The sequence below is a fragment of the Scleropages formosus genome, chromosome 6 (assembly GCF_900964775.1).
Source record: "Scleropages formosus chromosome 6, fSclFor1.1, whole genome shotgun sequence".
Lineage (NCBI taxonomy): Eukaryota > Metazoa > Chordata > Actinopteri > Osteoglossiformes > Osteoglossidae > Scleropages > Scleropages formosus.
The window spans coordinates 19,939,533-19,957,903 of record NC_041811.1 but is presented as its reverse complement, the minus strand read 5'-3'; the positions used below and the strand labels follow the sequence as shown (position 1 = coordinate 19,957,903).

The window sequence follows — 18,371 nt, the reverse complement described above, 5'->3', positions numbered from 1 at the left end:
TTAACATGAAGCAGGCAGAACAGTCTGTGTATATATACAGTATATAGGTCTGAAGTAAGCATTAGGGTCATGAAGCCAGTAACACCGATGCCTCGGAATGCCTACGTTTGACGTTCAGACGAGCTTCGAAGCCAAATTCCAGATTCTGCCTATGTTCTCAATCCAAAAATGTGTTGAAGAAGACGACTACTGCCATACCATCACTTATCATGAGAACCGCTTCACGGTAAAGAAGGCACCTACCGTATGTACATCTGATGTAAAGAAAGACTGATATGGTGTAGACCACTGTAAACCTGGACTTAGCAAAGACATTAAAAAGAACCATAACAAAATATGCTTACCCACAACAGTCAGAGTGTGTCGACACAGGTGGTGTCACTTGCCCCTGATGCATGATGAATGGGCTATGTGCATCTGCAGCCTTCATTATTGGATCAGCGCTAAAAAACTCAATTAAGTGCTGCTGGCTGGCAGAGTTTCATGAAACAAGACCCTTTCAAACACATCCTACTCACCAAATGTAGAGACACCTACTTTTCCCTATACACTTTTTATTGGGGTGCTGCCATCACTACATGATTAACTTCAGTATAAAGTTGATGTGAAAAAGCTCTGTTTTGCTTTGCTGCTTTTTTCTTCAGGGAAATGTGAGAGGACACATACTACGTGCTTTCTTAATATCATGAGTCATGATCTGAGACAGAATATGGAAATTTTCAGTCAAATAAGCAGTAATTCCACAAGTACACACACACACATTTTCGGAACCGCTCGTCCCATACGGGGTCGCGGCGAACTGGAGCCTACCCGGCAACACAGGGTGTAAGGCCAGAGGGGGAGGGGACACACCCAGGACAGGACGCCAGTCCATCGCAAGGCACCCCAAGGAGGACTCGAACCCCAGACCCACTGAAGAGCAGGACCTGGTCCAACCCACTGCGTCACCGCGCCCCCCTTTCACACACACACACACCATCTACAGTTAATATAGTGAGCGTTTATAGCCATGTTTCGTGTACCTGCCTGTAAACGAGGCTACCATACACACACACACACACACACACTGTAATGATGACGTATCATGGTGGAGACTAAGGGGTTGCTCCGCCCCCTCGTTGCTGGCTCCCGGGCGCGCAAGCTGATATACTGTGCCTCGCACGTTTTGGAGATTGCTTTAATGTTGGTTATTTTATTGTAAGGACAGCTGTGTGAAATATGTTATCCATAGTTTCCCACAAGATATTAAAAAGAAGAGCGTCCTTTTGTCCCTGTCCATCGGGATTTATATACTTTTACGCCTTTCTGGAATCCACGTGAGGATCTGGGCTAACTCATTAGCTTAGCCGGATCGTTACAAATGGCGCCCGAACTGTGAATGAATACCCTTAGAAGGAAAGGTTTGGACACTGGACAGTGAGTATATTTGGAGTATCTCTTTGGTGGATAACGAAGGAAGCAGGCGAACTATTTTTGGAATTTGACTTTTTTATTTGCCTCGCGCACATTGGCTTACCTGATACTCGGTTTTTTCTAGAGTTGACGAGGCTGTTTGAGAGGGAGCCTCGGAAGTGGTACTCTGCCATGCAGCCCCACCTACTGTCGTGGGAACATTTCTCAGATCTCTTTCGTCAAGCATTCTTACCAACAGACAATGAGGAGAAGATCTGGAGAGGGATTTTAGACAGTGTTCAGGCTTCTGATGAATCACTTCCCACCTTTGTCGCTCACCTGGTGACTGAGTTCAAACGACTGAGGCAACCACCATCTGAGCAAGAACAGATCGAGGTGATTTGCCGGCATGTCTCAGACCAGTATAGACTGGCCCTCCATGCGGCCGCACCCACAACTTTAACTGAGCTGCTCCTGACTGCCCATGAGCTACACGCTGCCTTGGGGCCTATCTCCCCTAACAGGACTGCCACTTCTGCTCAGCTGGCCCAGCGACCAAACTTGCACTGCTACAAATGTTTTACCCCCGGGGTCACCACGCGTAACTGTGGGACCTGTAGGAAAACTAGGCAGAGTGGAAACACAGAACCTGGTGGGGGGGCAGCTGCGAGTCCTCAGGCAGATCAAGAGAACCCAAACGCTCCACAAGACACTAGGGGTGACCCGGGTGCTCGACCGCGTAGGTTTCAGCGGCCCCGGGGTGGAAACCAGAACCTGGAACCGGGGCCCAGCGTACAGAGCACAGGGGGTTCTCACTCCGTTAATTTGGTGCAGGACAGCCCACGGAAGTCTAAGAACTCCCCTTTGTCGTCAGTGGTAATGGTTAACCAAGTTTTTCTGAAGGCGACATTGGATACGGGTGCGTCCATTTCAGCAGTCCATCCATCCACTCTTCTTAGGTGTGGAATAAATGAGGATATTGTTCTCCCTTGGACTTTCTCCCCACTTGAGTTGGCTGACTCAAAACAGTGCACTCCTTCGGGTGTTGTGTGGCTGCCCGTGAGCTTGTTGGGTCACTTGTTCACACATCGCTTTGCTGTGATTCCAGACCTGTCTTGCCCCATTCTTTTGGGTACTGATTTCATGATCCAGGCAGATGTTCATATTCATCCGGCCACAGGTAATGTTAGGTTGGGAGACAATGCAAACTACGCACCAGACCTAGGCCTGTTGGAGGGGGAGTTTGGGGACTTGGAAGGTCATGTAGCTTGCCTGACTTTTAAGGATACCAAAGTTGATTTTATCCCAGTGTTGGATCAGGCAGCTTTACTTCCGGCAGACAAGGAAAGGCTGGCAAGCCTGTTGCGAGACTTTGAATATCTTTTCAGTGGAAAGCTGGGGAAGACCTCATTAGTTGCACATATAATCGACACAGGAACTGCGAAACCGGTGTGCCTTCCTCCCTATCGTGCCTCACCCGCTAAAAGAAAGATTATCGAAGAGCAGATTTCTAAAATGTTGGAGGATGATATTATTGAGCCGGCTTCAGGGCCCTGGGCGTCCCCAATCGTGATAGTGGAAAAGCCTGGCACAGAGCCGAGATTTTGTGTGGATTTTAGGAAAGTGAACAAATGTACAGTGAGGGACTCCTATCCGCTGCCGAGAGTAGATGACTCTTTGGATTTTTTGGCACGCGGTAAATTCATTTCAACTCTAGACCTTGCACGAGGTTATTGGCAGGTCTCGTTGGCTGCAGATTCGAGACCAAAGTCAGCTTTTATCTCTCACAAAGGGCTCTATCAATTTAAAGTAATGCCTTTTGGATTGTCAAATGCGCCTGCGACATTTCAAAGGCTAATGAACACTGTCTTGGCAGGGCTCACACACACCTGTTGTATGGTGTACCTAGATGATATAGTTGTTGCTTCACCAACCTTTGACCAACACCTGACAGACCTTGCTAGTGTATTGGGGCGTTTGGCGGAGGCTGGCCTTTCGTTGAAGCTGGCTAAATGTCATTTTTGTACGCCAAAACTTCGTTACTTGGGTTACCTGGTAACCCCAGGAGGCATTGGTCCTGATGAGAGTAAGGTTGCTGCAATCAAGCAGTTTCCCACGCCGAGGACGGTTAAAAACATGCGACAGTTTCTTGGTCTGACAAGTTACTATCGTAGGTTCATTTCAGGGTATGCTCGTATCGCTGAGCCCATGTTCGCTCTTTTGCGGGAGGATGCCCATTTCACGTGGTCTCCTGAGTGCCAGCAGTCTTTTGATCACCTGAAGCTGCGGCTGACTAGGGCACCAGTACTTGTTTTACCTAATTTTGGGAAGCCTTTTACAGTTCATACGGATGCTTGCGATGTTGGCCTCGGGGCCGCATTGACCCAGACTGGGGAAGATGGCTTGGAAAGGGCTGTCGCATTTGCAAGCCGCACACTTCACAAGTCAGAGCGCCTATATTCCACTTCTGAGAAAGAGTGCCTTGGGGTGATTTGGGCTCTCGAACACTTTCGTCCATATGTTGAGGGCTCCTATGTAACAGTTGTTACGGATCACAACAGCTTGAGGTGGCTGATGTCAAGGCCCTCCCCCTCAGGGCGATTAGCTAGATGGTGCCTACGACTACAAGACTTTGACTTTGAAGTGGTCCACAGACCAGGCTCTGCAAATTTGGTTCCAGATGCCCTTTCGCGGAACCCTGCCTGTGATCCTACCGAGCCCGTAGACCTGTTGCCATCATACGCCACTATTGGCTCTTTGAACCTCAGACGTCAACCACTGTTAATATTGGAGGACAAGCAACAGCTTAAGTCGCTCCAGCAGGGCGACCAGGTAATCGCATCGCTGTTCACGGAACTGGAGAGCGGATCCTGTGTGGACTCAACAGATTTTTGCATTCAGGACGGTTTGGTTTACTTCATGGACAAGAGGGCTTCCTGCCGGCTTCATCCTCTTAAGGCCCTGCGGTTCTATGTGCCGGGACTCCTCCGTGGTACTTTACTGAGATATTTTCATGACCACCCGATGGGGGGCCACCTAGGCATTACCAAAACCCTTGGGCGCTTACAGAGACGAGTTTATTGGCCAGGTATGAGGGGTGATGTCAAGAGGTATGTCCAGTCCTGCGTGACCTGCCAGTTGTCCAAGCCAGCCAATCAGAAGCCTGGAGGCTATCTGAAACCAGTAGTCGCTACATATCCATGGGAGTTTGCTGGTGTTGATTTCATGGGTCCCCTCCCCAGATCCGGCCGTGGGAATGAATATATTTTAGTTTTCATTGACTATTTCACCAAGTGGGTGGAGATCTGTCCAGTTCGAGAGGCTACAGCGGCGACTGCGGCCCGCAAGTTTGTCTCTGAGGTGTTTGCGAGACATGGCGCTCCTGCGCACCTGGTCTCTGACAGAGGTGTTCAGTTTGTGAGTGACTTCTTTGAGGAGGTTGTTGCTGCCATGGGCTCAGACCACAGGCTGACTACAGCCTACCACCCCCAGTCTAACCAGACGGAACGAGTGAACCGTACTATTAAGACTGCAATCCGTGCTTATGTGGGGCGAAAACACAGAGACTGGGACCTCCACTTGCCGCTGATATCCTTTGCGTTGAGAACAGCTCCACACCAGAGTACGGGAGATACCCCAGCTTTTCTTTTGTATGGCAGAGACCTCAATACACCCCTTGATTTGTGGTTGTCACCAAGCCCTCAATACATGGCTGATTCTGTAGCGGACTACAAGGTGGAGCTCACTTCCGCCCTGAGAGAGGCGTATGATCATGTGAGGGAGTCCCTAGCGGAGAGCCAGTCCACACAGAAAAAATATTATGATAAGAATCGGCGTGCCGTCTCGTTCCAGGTCGGTGACTTGGTTAAACTGAAAGCCCATCCTCGGTCGGATGCCTCGGCGGGTTTCTCGGCCAAGCTTGCCCCAGTCTATAAAGGCCCATACAGGATTACCAAAGTTTTGTCTGAGCTGAATTACAAGTTGTCCAGGGTGGCGGATGCAGCTGATGGTGGTGTTCACCATGTTTCTAATTTACTTCCATTTTTTACTTGGGATGACAAGGAGGACCTGGAGTGTTTGCCCCAGCAGTTGGCTGAGACCAATTTGCAGGAGCAAGAGGCCTGTGTCCCGGATGAGCAGGACGTATTTGGCTTTGATACCCTGTTTACGGAGCCGGACGTCCATGACCAGTTGGCGGCTGCTCCGACTGTGGGGGCACAGCCTCCCTCAGTTAATAGTCCTGTGGTCACGCCCCCTGTAAACTTTTCCTCACCCCGCGCTGACGCTCACCTCCAGCACCCACAACTTGTGCACATGCACACACATCCGTATTTTCTTCGCAGTGGATGTGCTGGTGATTCCTGCCTCACATACGCACAGCCCTTTCATGCGGAAACACGCTCATTCTCGCAACACCCTACTCATCCCACACAACCTGCCCACACGGCACACCCATACTTCCTCCGTCCTAGGCGCACACCAAGGGTTACCAGTGGGTGGGATGTCAACAGATGGACAAACCCTTATTTTGCTTTGCAATTTGGGTTTTGACATGTTTTATGATGTTCTGTTTGTTATTTTGGGGTCTTATTGTATTTTGTGTGCGAAAGAAAATGTTTTTCTTTGGCTGGTCTGGAGACTAGCAGGTATTGAAATGTTTGAAGGGGTTATGGCTGCAATGTGCACCACTTGTTCTTGAGATACTGTTCAGACCTGTGTGTTTTAAGCCTTTATTGTAATATCTTCTGTTTTAGTTTCTGCTTTAACAGTGTGAAGTTTGTGGAAAGAAGAGGGAAAAAAAAAAAAAAAAAAAAAAGAATAATTTAAGGGATGCTGTTCTGGCTGTGTAATGTTGGGCTATGGTGTCATGTTGGGCAACTGTCTTTACTTTCTTTTATGTGCCACTGTTTGTCTCTGTTATGCAGTGATGTGCTACAGTGAAGGGGTAGATGTTTTATTTCTATTGTGGTCTGAGGACAGCCCTTGATCTAAGTGGGGGGGATATGTAATGATGACGTATCATGGTGGAGACTAAGGGGTTGCTCCGCCCCCTCGTTGCTGGCTCCCGGGCGCGCAAGCTGATATACTGTGCCTCGCACATTTTGGAGATTGCTTTAATGTTGGTTATTTTATTGTAAGGACAGCTGTGTGAAATATGTTATCCATAGTTTCCCACAAGATATTAAAAAGAAGAGCGTCCTTTTGTCCCTGTCCATCGGGATTTATATACTTTTACGCCTTTCTGGAATCCACGTGAGGATCTGGGCTAACTCATTAGCTTAGCCGGATCGTTACAACACACACACACACACACACACACACACACACACACTTGCCCTCTCGCTCATACAAACAGAAAAATATAGTCACCAAATCATGTGGAAAATGTCTCCGGACTGTGGGAGGAAACCAGAGCACTCAGTGGAAACCCATGTGAACACAGGGAAGGCAAACACCACACATATAAATGGGTGAAAACTGATTTCAAAATTATGACCTCAGCTTTGCTTTGACTACAAGTGTCTACAAAGCTTACAAGATCTGTGGTGATGGGGCCCTGTGTAAAAGCGATTAAGGGAGTGGACCACTTTATCTTTCGAAACGGATAGTGTCAGCTGACACAACCAAAAACACTGTCAGCACTTCCATGGAGACTTTTTGTGCTCTGGTGTGGTTCCTGCAATGATGGTTTCCTTCCTTTTTACACCTCACCAGTTTCCCTTGCAGAGAACACAGTGTCTTTTCCCACACCCTCCGACTCTCATGGGACTCCTTCTTAGCTAAAAGACCAGCCCATGTGAAGTGCTGGAAAAGGGGAACCACCCGTTGCTGTAGAACATCATTACCACACACACACACACACACACCGTCTGAAACCGCTTATCCCAAGTGGGGTTGTGGCGAGCTGGAGCCTAACCTGGCAGCACAGGGTGCAAGGCTAGGAGGGGAAGGGGACACACCCAGGGTGGGACACCAGTCCTTCGCAAAGCACCCAAAGCAGGACTCAAACCCCAGACCCGCCGGAGAGCAGGACCTGGCCAAATCTGCTGCACCACCACACTCCCGTACACCATTACCATTATTTTTTTTATTTATTTTATTTTTAAAGAAATATTATTGGTTTGGGGGTGCAGTGGCGCAGTGGGTTGGACCGCAGTCCTGCTCTCTGGTGGGTCTGGGGTTCGAGTCCCGCTTGGGGTGCCTTGCGATGGACTGGCGTCCCGTCCTGGGTGTGTCCCCTCCCCCTCCAGCCTTGCGCCCTGTGTTGCCGGGTTAGGCTCTGGTTCCCCATGACCCCGTATGGGACAAGCGGTTCTGAAAATGTGTGTGTGTGTGTGTGTGTGTGTGTGTGTGTGTGTGTGTGTATTATTGGTTCATTTCGTTAGTGCTATAGGGTGGAAACAGTATTGTATCATCTCCATGAAGCTGGCCCCTATACAAACAGCACAAATGATTTTGTTAGTGCTACATTTGTGCCGTAAAAATTAGAATTTGTGCCGCATAATTTGTGTCCAGCCCCCCTACAACGCCGCACACGGTCGAGTTTGGGCTCATTCATTAGTGCTACATTTGAGCCAATTTGTGCTGTTTGAACTGCGGTCCCATGTCCTCTACTTTTTTAAATATAAAGGATAGCATTTCACATAACGTGTCTAATCTTTTATTATGTCTTTACATTATTACTTCCTTAAAATATGAACTGTGTCTAGACAACTTCATAAGTGTCTCATTTTAATTTTCCCCAATTGCATTTATTTATTTAACAGACACTTTTGTCTAAAGCAATTCCCAATGAACTCTATGTAGTGTTATCAGCCCACACACCTTATTCACCAAGATGACTTACACTGCTAGATACACTACTTACACTGGGTCACTCATCCATACATCAGTGAAACACACTCACTCTGTCACTCACGCACTATGGGTGAGCCTGAACAGCATGTCTTTGGACTGTGGGAGGAAACCAGAGCACCCAGAGGGGAGCCACACAGACCCAAGGAGAACATGCAAATTCCACACAAACTGAGCAGGGATCGAACCCACACCCTCTCGTACCACTCAGGTGCTGTGAGACAGCAGCACTATTCGCTGTGCCACCATTTGGCACATCAATGAATAACTTGTCACTCTGTCTCTGTCACCCACACACTACGGGTGAACTGGAACAGCATGTCTTTGGACCATGGGAGGAAACCCACACAGACACAGGGGGAAGATGCAAACTCCACACAGACTGAGTAGGGATCGAACCCCTGTCCTCTTGCACCGCCCAGGCACTGTGAGATAGCAGCACTGCTTGCTGTAGTGCCAGGCCACTCAATAATGTTTCAACTGAAACATTTCAAACGTTACGTTGTGTCATCTCTAAATAGAGATACATGAAAAACAGATAAAAATCTTTTTTCAGAACTAAAATGTTTACTGTCATGAATGGATGAAATCAGTAGTATTCATGGAGTCTTTGTTTCATCGTGAAAAGTGACTACACTTATTTTTGCCATTGCAGATAGTCTTTCATTAAAATTTTGAATAGTCAGGCCTGTGTAGGAAGGTAATATAAATATCTGAATGTCATTAGCAATTAATTCCTAATTAATATTTTTACATAGCCTATATAAATGTAATTTACATTCTTTAAGCAGGCTCCAATATAGTTTAAACCTTATTAATAATTAATAACAATTTAAACCTTATATAATTTAAACAAATAACTAAAAATTTTTTCTGTTATGTGTTGAATTAGGCTAGATGAGCTTGATTGCACAAAAAACTCAACTCATCTTACCCTGTATAACTTACATCAGTTAAAACCCACTGCGTACGTGTGTATTTTTGAGGTCAATGCCTGAATGGCCGGAATGTAGCATCATTTAAGAAAATAAACATGGCATGCTTGTATACTTGTTAAGAACTTAAGCAGAATGTTCTGACATGCGCCACTTTGCCTGGCAATTTTAAAAAGAGTCACATCCAGGACACACAAAAGCACAGAAAGCCGTAGATTTCTGCGAGGCCGGAGTCAGGGCGGTACCTAATGCTGGCTCAAGGACAAACTAAACATATTCACCAGTCCGGTGACGCATAACAATGCTGCTTCGATAAAATCAGTCTGACACTTTATCTGAACAGTTACAGCAGCCGCTCACGAAGCAGCAATCCAGGGGCCTTCACCTTGAGTTCCCAACTTGGCTGCTTTTTAATTGCAGCGGTAAATAAAAGGGTGCCCATTAAATGCAGACAGGTATCTTAAAGGAGAATAATGGCTATCATCTGCATTTTATTTAGGTGCAAAAAAACAACACAACTGGTTCAGCTTAATTAAAGTCAACGCTTTAAATAAAGAAAAAGCCCACTCGGCAGAATAAAGTGCTTTTCGGTGCAAGTCTCGCACATAATGGTCCATACAGTCAGGCCACAAATAAGTGTAACTCTCTTCCTTCCCTTATGGAATCAGATATGAATGAGCAATCAAACTTGATTAAAAAAAAATACAGTGTATGCAACGCAGCAAGTGGAAACTGACTGTAAATGTAAAGGTGAAGAGCAATTTGGCAAATGGTATATTCCAGTTGTCCTGAGAATTACATCATTAATTTCTTTATTGAGTATTTAGGAAACCTGTATCATTATGGGTCCAGTGCAAGACTCCCTGCAGGGAGATGAGCCACAAGCTTCATCCTTCCATACTGCTTGACAAAACAGTGTCTTTTTAAAGAAATTAAATGGTTTTATTAAAGTGAAATCACATGGTTTTCTGAATGAGCCTTTAGGAGTAACATATTTAGAGTATAAAGAGATAAACGATAAATTTAACCATAATAATATTTTTAAAAACGTAGAAAAAAACAAATTTTATAAGGGCGCAGACAACATAGATTTGATTGCTTACAGTAATATTGTTTTCTCTTCGTGTGTGCCTTACCTTGCAAAGCAATCTAAAACCGTTTTTTTCAGTATCAGTAATATTGAATTTAAATACAATTAAGTTGTTTAGCATGACCAAAATCTGACATTGTTCTTTGTCAATGCTTTTGTGGACAGTGTTTTAGTATTACTTCCTATACACTCGATAGATTTTAGAAGAGCAATGGACGTAAACCAATCGCAGCTCTCGTTATAAATCAGCCAATCAGAGCAAGCCAAGCATGTGACCCAGGCTTTGTTTTTCCCGCTCTCAGAAGTTCGTGTTCGCACGTGTTTCTCTGGATTTGTTGCCCATTGTGTTTTTTAATTTGGATTCAGTTTAATTTAAAATAAAAATACTTGCAGCGTTCATTTCAAGAACACATACAAATGTGTGTTTCTCTTTGTTTTCATTGTCACGCCCTCCACCTCGGCAACGAGCAACACCTGCGGCTGACTAAGGTCCGGGCACATAAAAGGACAGGCCGGACCACAGGAAGATGTGGAACCTCGTTCAGTTTTACTCTTCGCTCTTGCTTATCGGATAGTTTGCTTACCTTTTCCCTGACCTCCCTGTTCCTTGACCCTCCTTCTCCTGACTCTCCTCACCCTCTTCGTCTCCCTTGATCCATCACCTGATCTTCGACTCACGGTTTTCGGATACTCCTCGTAATGACCTTCGCTAGTTTCCTGACCATGACTCTTGGATCATCCCCTCATCCTGTGCGTCTCTGCACTGCACTTAGGTCTGATGACCTACTTCCCAGACGGAATCATGACATTCATGTAATAAAACAATAGGTATAGACATATATGTGTACATATATACAGCATATATGTGAGTATATGTAGATATATACAAAATGTAAAAGAATGAAATGTGAACAATAGATTTTTGGAGCAGTAACCACTACCTCATCCACATAGTCCATTACATCGAATACAGACTGTACTCGATAACTGATCATTCTGTTAGTGACATAACTGCCTCAGAGCACATGCTAGAGGGTTAAAGGGATTCACATTCAAGGGCAACTTGGAATACTACTATTAAAAATGTTTGTTCTATTTAATTTGTTCCTATGATTAACAAGTATATTTCTGAGTAATTTTATTACCCAACCCTTACAAATTTTACATTTTTGCAAATATGCTCTGAGATATCTATGTTCCAAAAAACTTAAAATTAGTACAATTTTCAAGATAGTGTTTTTTCTCTGTAACAGCTCAAGTAATCCTCAATTTCCAAAAGCCAAAACAGAGATGTCACAAAGTGTGACTTTCAACAAGTGTAATGTTAGTACAGATTTTTGTGAGGAAATGTGAATATGCGGTACATGGGTTTGCATAAAAATGTTCCATTATCCGGTCAGCCTGTGGTGTCAACAGGGACAATAAATCAATAGGCAAGGCATGTCCGCAGTACAGCTTTTGTAAAACATTTTGTCACCTATCATATATTTTTTCATGTTAACTGCCTCTGGCAGTTCCTGCTTTAACCAGCCAAATGGAAAAGGCTCAACTGTCCGATTCAATCCCAGCTACATTTCTATGGAAAAGGCTATGCCCAAACCATTTAATAAAAAGTGAATCTACGTATTTACATCTTATTACAACAAGGGATTTTGTAATCAGCTTTTTGCTTAGACAGAAGGCTTTTCTTTAGTCTTTTGACCTTCTCTTAAAAAAATCCTATGGTGGCTACATTCAGGGCATCTTTATTTTCCATTCCATAATCTGATGTAGTTGACCCTTCCACTGGAATTTACAGTTTTTTGTTATGACTGATGTCACGCTGAACCAAGGGAGCCGGAACGGTTGGACACAAGTGCAGGATCATTCGTCTGGACTCAATTGATCAGGTGAGCTCTCGGTGTAAAGGACAGGCAACCAGCGGTCAGAGTTAGAGCGAGGATCCATGGACGTGGTCAGCGGACAAAGCAAAGCGTCAAAAACTGGATGACGGAAACAGGGAACAAGGGTTGTGTGAGAACTGGACATCGCGAAGGAGGACTGTTGTCTCAGACGAGATTCCGCAAGCGTATGGGAGCTGAGGAGGGTCTTTTAAAAGTAAGTGGTTAGTCAGGTGCTGTCGAATGAGGTGCAGGCGTGGAGGTGACAACTGAGCATTCGGGTATCTATGTATATAGTCATTTCTACTGATGATCCTCAAATAATCACAATTTTCTGAAGGAAAGTCTTTTCAGCATGTAAGACATTTCCACTGCAAATAATAAACTTTATTATTCTTCACTGTGATTTCACAATACACATACACACTGACTGAAACCGCTTGTCCCAAGTGGGGTCGTGGCGAACTGGGGTTCAGCCCGGCAGCGCAGGGTGCAGGGCTGGGACACACCCAGGACGGAACACCAGTCCATCACAAGGCACCCCAAGCAGGACTCGAACGCCAGACCTGCCAGAGAGCAGAACCTGGTCAAACCGGCTGCGCCACTGCGGCCTCCCTCATGATATACAGTACAGGAAAATTTTTTAAAAACTGTGTGGTTCAAGATGACAGCATTATATGAGCTCAACATTGAGTCCACAAAGAATTTTAGACAAAGGTTTGTACATGTATGTTGAGCACCATTACCTCAGTCTATAGGCCACAGAAAAATACACTTGATCACTAAAAAAGAAGTTGAGATGTATACTGAAGAGCAGAAAGGCAGTATTAAATGGCAATATTAAAACAGCATAGCTTGATACTGTTGTGGAACCTCATTATGAAATACATGGAACATGCCACTGACACACTAATGAAATAGGAACAGTTCATTTTTGCATCATCATACAACTCTGCTTTTGGTATTCTCCTTCAGGTTGTATTTTTTTCAGTTATTCATAGCTATGGTCTGCCTGCTATAAAATTTAGAAATACATTCAGAAACAAGGTGATAAAACATCTTGCTTTAAAAGGATGGGCCCCTTGCACCTCCCTCTATGGCAACGAAGTGGAACAATGCAGCTCTCCTTTCTGCATTCCGTCATTCCAGTCTGAAGGTCATGCACACTGCTTCGAAACTGGGGCAAATGTTGCAGAGACACGATTCTGCATTCGTCAGTGCTCCATGTCTTTGTTTAATCCATCAGTCAATGTCAAGGGCTCATCAGCGCTTCTCTGTCTTCACAGTGCAGAGGTGTTAAATTGCAAACGGTAGGTAGGAGAGCACCATGTCACTGCTTCTGCACTGGGCAAACGGGAAAATGTGAAGTTCAGTTCCATTACTGGCACCAAGTGCACAACATCTTGCACTATTTACTTTGCAACATTATTTCTTTGTGTCACCAATTTCTGTTTTACACACAATTAAAGCAGTCCTTCAAAATTTCTTTTGACTAACTGCAAAATATTAGAATTGTGCATGGAAAAAAAATCTCAGATGTAGAGGATACATGCTTCATTGAAATATATATATATATTTTCTTCCAAACACATTTAGACTGAATCTGAAATAAAAATCTCTTTATTCCATCCAAGGCAATACCTCTGTAATCTTTGATATAACACGATGTCCAGGTATTACTTTAATTTAAGATTAGGATTATGTGACCAGATTTATGCTAATACAATTTAACTTTAAGGTTTATGAAAGATAAGCCCAATGGAAATTTCCAGTGATATACCACTAAGTTAAGTGAAAAGGGACATTATCTTAAAAACGCACAAATACACAAGCAGTCGGCACAAGTCATTAAAGTCCTGAAAAAAATATAGAATCAATTCAACAGGACAACAGAGCAATTTATTTTCATGAAGTAATCTAAATGAGTCTTTCTTGTTTAAATCCGTCATTGTAATCACTGCAGGGCTTTAAATTTGAAGATCTGAACATGTAACCCTAAAAATGCAAGCAGAACAAACTGGAAGTTCAAATGCAATCTAAAACAATATTCTGTCTATCTAAATGAAAATCTCATTGCAAAAAAATCATCATATGCTTAAATACCGCTTTGTATGAAAAAAGAATAACATTGTCTAGCGAACAAAACAGTGGTGTGGTGGGTAGTGCTTTTGTCTCACGGTGCCTGGGCTGTTTAGGAATAGGTGGAAATCCGACTCGGTCTGCGTGGAGGTTGCACGGTATCCGTTTGCATTTACAGTAAGTGCTCCTGTTTCTTCCCACAGTCCAAAAACATTCGCATCCGGTGAATTTGTGAAGCTAAACTGCCTTTACTGTTAGAGTGTGTATGTATGTGGCTATGCTGTAATGGACTAGCATCCCATCCAGGGTGTTGTACCCCTCCTAGCCTAGCATTGATTCTTCGGACTGCCATGACCATGACAAGGACAAGTGGTTCTGGAAAGTGAGTGAACACTGATAAATGTTCAGCTAATTTGCAAAAACCAAGAAACAGACAGAAATTTTAAGATTTGCACCAATCACATGGCTTTCCAAATACCATTTTGTGTTTGTGCTGTCTCTTAACAGTGCCCATATACATGGCAGAACAACAAAAAATTGTGGAAAAAAGATCCATAATACTTACATTTGGTACTGCATTAGCAATAAGAACTGTTCCTATATAGTGTTATAATATTACCAAAAGTTAATGAAAAACATCAGCTGACAGCTGGTAGTGTGGTGGTTACGGCTGCCGCCTTTAGACCGGCAGGTTCAAATCTCACCTCTGGCTTTAGTACCCTTCAACAAGGTACTTACCCTAAATTGCTCCAGTAAAATTAACCTGCTGTATAAATGGGCACACAGTTGTAGGTAGATTAACATTATAAGTTGCTTTGAAGAAAAATGTCAGCTAAATGAATAAATGTCCAAAAATGCAGAGAGATAAGCCACTGCTAGTATTGAAGCCATTAGCCAGAAAGTGTCTGAGCTATTTTGAAACTTTCCAAAGTGGTTCCCCAGGCAAGATGTTATCAGTGGCATTTTATGACTTGCCTGCTGACCACGTCAGTCTCCCATTTATTTTGACACCAAAGATGCAACAATAGCAACTTGAAAAATATGACCCCAGGTCATCCTGCAACCAATTCCTCTGGATTCTGACAACCCCGATACCTCTGTTGACACTGTAAACCCTGATGAATTTCTTGTCTCTAGGTATGCTCTGACAAAAAGTGTGTTGTGTGTATATGAATTGGGTTGAAAAGGTAGAGTCCTCTTTGCCTTCGCTCTTGGCATCGTGATATAAAAGGCTCAGAGTGACGTTGGATAATAAATCAATAGCATGAAATGCCCTATTCATGCTTTCCATCAGGACCACTGTGTGGAACGAGAAAGGATGAAAATGGCAAACTCTCAAATTACCTTTACAAAAAAAAGCAATTGAGCACCAAACATTGTAGAACATGGTGAGAAGCTGTTAAACATTCCACAAAACTTGTGCAAGGCAGGAAAAACCGTCAACACCATTATGAGTAGAGTGTCAGATATGTCTCTATATCGTTTTTCTTTTGCAGCTAAGGGGCTATTTATCCGACTGCAATGAAGTCGCTCATAAGAACAGAGTTGAGTTCTGAGGTCCCTGACCTTAGCTGAGATAAGTGGTTTGTTCCACTGCATTGCATTGTTGCTTTTTGTTCACAGGACATGGAAAGTAAACTCTGTGAACGTTGTTTATGCAAAGAGGAAAAAGTCAAACGTACCATCCGTTTGGAAACATTTTTCAAGGCGACATGAGGATGACCGTGGCACTGTAAAGTGAAAGAGAAGAGAGAAGTGTTATGTGAATCTGCAAAAGAAATTTTATATTTTAAATTTTAATTTTATAAAATACAGTGTGGACACCACTGTCTTGCCACTTCCACATGAAAATCAAAAACTTGAGGTCTGGTGGAGCAATAACAGGATGCCTATTGATAAATACTACCATCTACAAGTCATAAAGTACATGTACATTAGAGCACTACAGTCAGTGATTATTTTGACTGGAAATTATGATGGGAAATGTTCATGTATAATGCAGGGTTTTTAGCATAGTAATCCTGCTAACTTGTTCAACGGTAAAGCTCAATCATACATTACCTGTTCAGACCACAGGATATTTGTTATGCAAACTAAACTGGTAATTTGTTCAAAAATTAACCTGTTACAATACCTTTTTTTTATTTTATCCTTATTTTATTTATTTATTTATTTATCCTTTTTTCTTTTACCCTTCCTCGAACCGCCATCTTAACGTGGTGGAGGGGTTTGAGTGCCTGAATGATCTCAGGAGCTATGTTGCCTGGGGCTATATGCCCCTGGTAGGGTCTCCAATGGCAAACAGGTCCTGGGTGACAGACGAGACAAAGCGTGGTTCAAAACCTTCTTATGACGACCATTAAATCAAGGTTCTCGTTTACCCCGCATGGTATGGGGTCACCAGGGCCCCACCCTGGAGCCAGACCTGGGGGGGGCCTCGCATGAGAGCATCTGGTGGCTAGGTCTATGCCCACGGGGCCTGGCCGGGCTCAGCCTGAAGCCAAGAGGTGGAGGCGCTCTTCGGTGGGCTCACCACCTGCCGAAGAGGCTGTAAGGGGCCGGTGCGTTGTGATTTGGGCGGTGGTCGGGGCCGAGTGCCCGGCCGACCCAAACCTCGGGCGCCAACTCTGGCTTTTGGGACTTGGAATGTCACCTCACTGGTGGGGAAGGAGCCTGAGCTAGTGCAGGAGGTTGAGAGATACCGTCTAGATATAGTCGGGCTCACTTCCACTCACAGCTTGGGTTCTGGAACCACTCTTCTCGACCAAGGGTGGACTCTCCACTATTCTGGCGTTGCCCAGGGTGAGAGGCGGCGGGCGGGTGTGGGCTTATTAATAGCCCCCCAGTTCAGCCGCCATGTGTTGGAGTCTACCCCGGTGAATGAGAGGGTCGTCTCCCTGCGCCTTCGGGTCAGGGAACGGTCTCTCACTGTCGTTTGTGCTTATGCGCCTAGCGGCAGTGTAGAGTACCCGGCCTTTTTAAAGTCCCTGGGGGGCGTGCTGGAAAGCACTCCCACTGGGGACTCTGTTATTCTACTGGGGGACTTCAACGCCCACGTGGGCAGCGACAGTGACACCTGGAGGGGCGTGACTGGGAGGAACGTCCTCCCTGATCTGAACCCGAGTTGTGAGTTGTTATTGGATTTCTGTGCTAGTCATGGTTTGTCCATAATAAACACCATGTTCATGTATAAGGGTGTCCATCAGTGCACTTGGCACCAGGACACCCTAGGTCGGAGGTTGATGATTGACTTTGTAATGGTTTCTTCTGATCTTCGGTCATATGTCTTGGACACTTGGGTGAAGAGAGGGGCTGAGCTGCCAAGTGATCACCACCTGGTGGTGAGTTGGATTCGATGGTGGGGGAAAAAGCTGGACAGACCTGGCAGGCCCAAACGCATAGTGAGGGTCTGTTGGGAACGTTTGGTGGAGGCCCCTGTCAGAGAGGTCTTCAACTCCCTCCTCCGACAGAGCTTCAACCAGGTCCCGAGGGAGACTGGGGACATTGAGTCCGAATGGACTATGTTCCACACCTCCATTGTCGGGGTGGCGGTTCGGAGCTGCGGCCATAAAGTCTCCAGTGCCTGTCGCGGCGGCAATCTCCGAACACGGTGGTGGACACTGGAGGTAAGGGATGCCGTCAAGCTGAAGAAGGAGTTCTATCAGGCCTGGCTGGCTCATGGGACTCCTGAAGCAGCTGACGGGTACCGGCGGGCCAGACGGAACGCGGCTCTGGCAGTCGCCGTGGCAAAAACTCGGGCCCGGGAGGAGTTCGGTGAGGCCGTGGAGGATGACTTTCAGTCGGCCTCAAAGAGATTCTGGCAAACTGTCCAGCGACTCAGAAGGGGGAAGCGGTGTTCCATCAACACTGTTTACAGTGGAAGTGGTGCGCTGCTGACCTCAGCTGAGGATGTCCTCGGGCAGTGGAAGGAGTACTTTGAGGATCTCCTCAATCCCTCCGACACGCCTTCCGTAGAGGAAGCTGAGGCTGGGGACTCGGAGGGGGACTCATCCATTACCCTGGCTGAAGTTGCTGAGGTAGTCAAAGAACTCCTCGGTGGCAAGGCTCCGGGAGTGGATGAGATCCGTCCCGAGTTTTTCAAGTCTCTGGATGTTGTGGGGCTGTCTTGGCTGACATGCC

The 18,371-nt window shown here is 45.3% G+C and overlaps 1 protein-coding gene across 1 annotated transcript; it reads left to right on the top strand.

Moving 5' to 3' along the window:
* Positions 1–1,514: 1,514 nt before the first annotated feature.
* LOC114910745 (uncharacterized) lies at positions 1,515–15,787 on the top strand. Its single transcript, XM_029253076.1, has 5 exons — positions 1,515–2,916; positions 3,622–5,244; positions 5,455–5,649; positions 14,557–14,613; positions 15,728–15,787. The coding sequence occupies exons 1-5, from the start codon at positions 1,585–1,587 to the stop codon at positions 15,785–15,787; spliced, it is 3,267 nt and encodes a 1,088-aa protein (XP_029108909.1). The 5' UTR covers positions 1,515–1,584.
* The last annotated feature ends 2,584 nt before the right edge of the window (positions 15,788–18,371 follow it).

Bases quoted from the DNA above. Each gene is read 5' to 3' on its own strand.
- LOC114910745 (XM_029253076.1), top strand. From the start codon at position 1,585: ATGCAGCCCCACCTACTGTCGTGGGAACATTTCTCAGATCTCTTTCGT. The intron at 2,917-3,621 runs GATGATATTATT...CTTTTGCGGGAG, and splicing joins AGATTTCTAAAATGTTGGAG to GATGCCCATTTCACGTGGTC. The intron at 5,650-14,556 runs GTAAACTTTTCC...TACCCCTCCTAG, and splicing joins GTCCTGTGGTCACGCCCCCT to CCTAGCATTGATTCTTCGGA.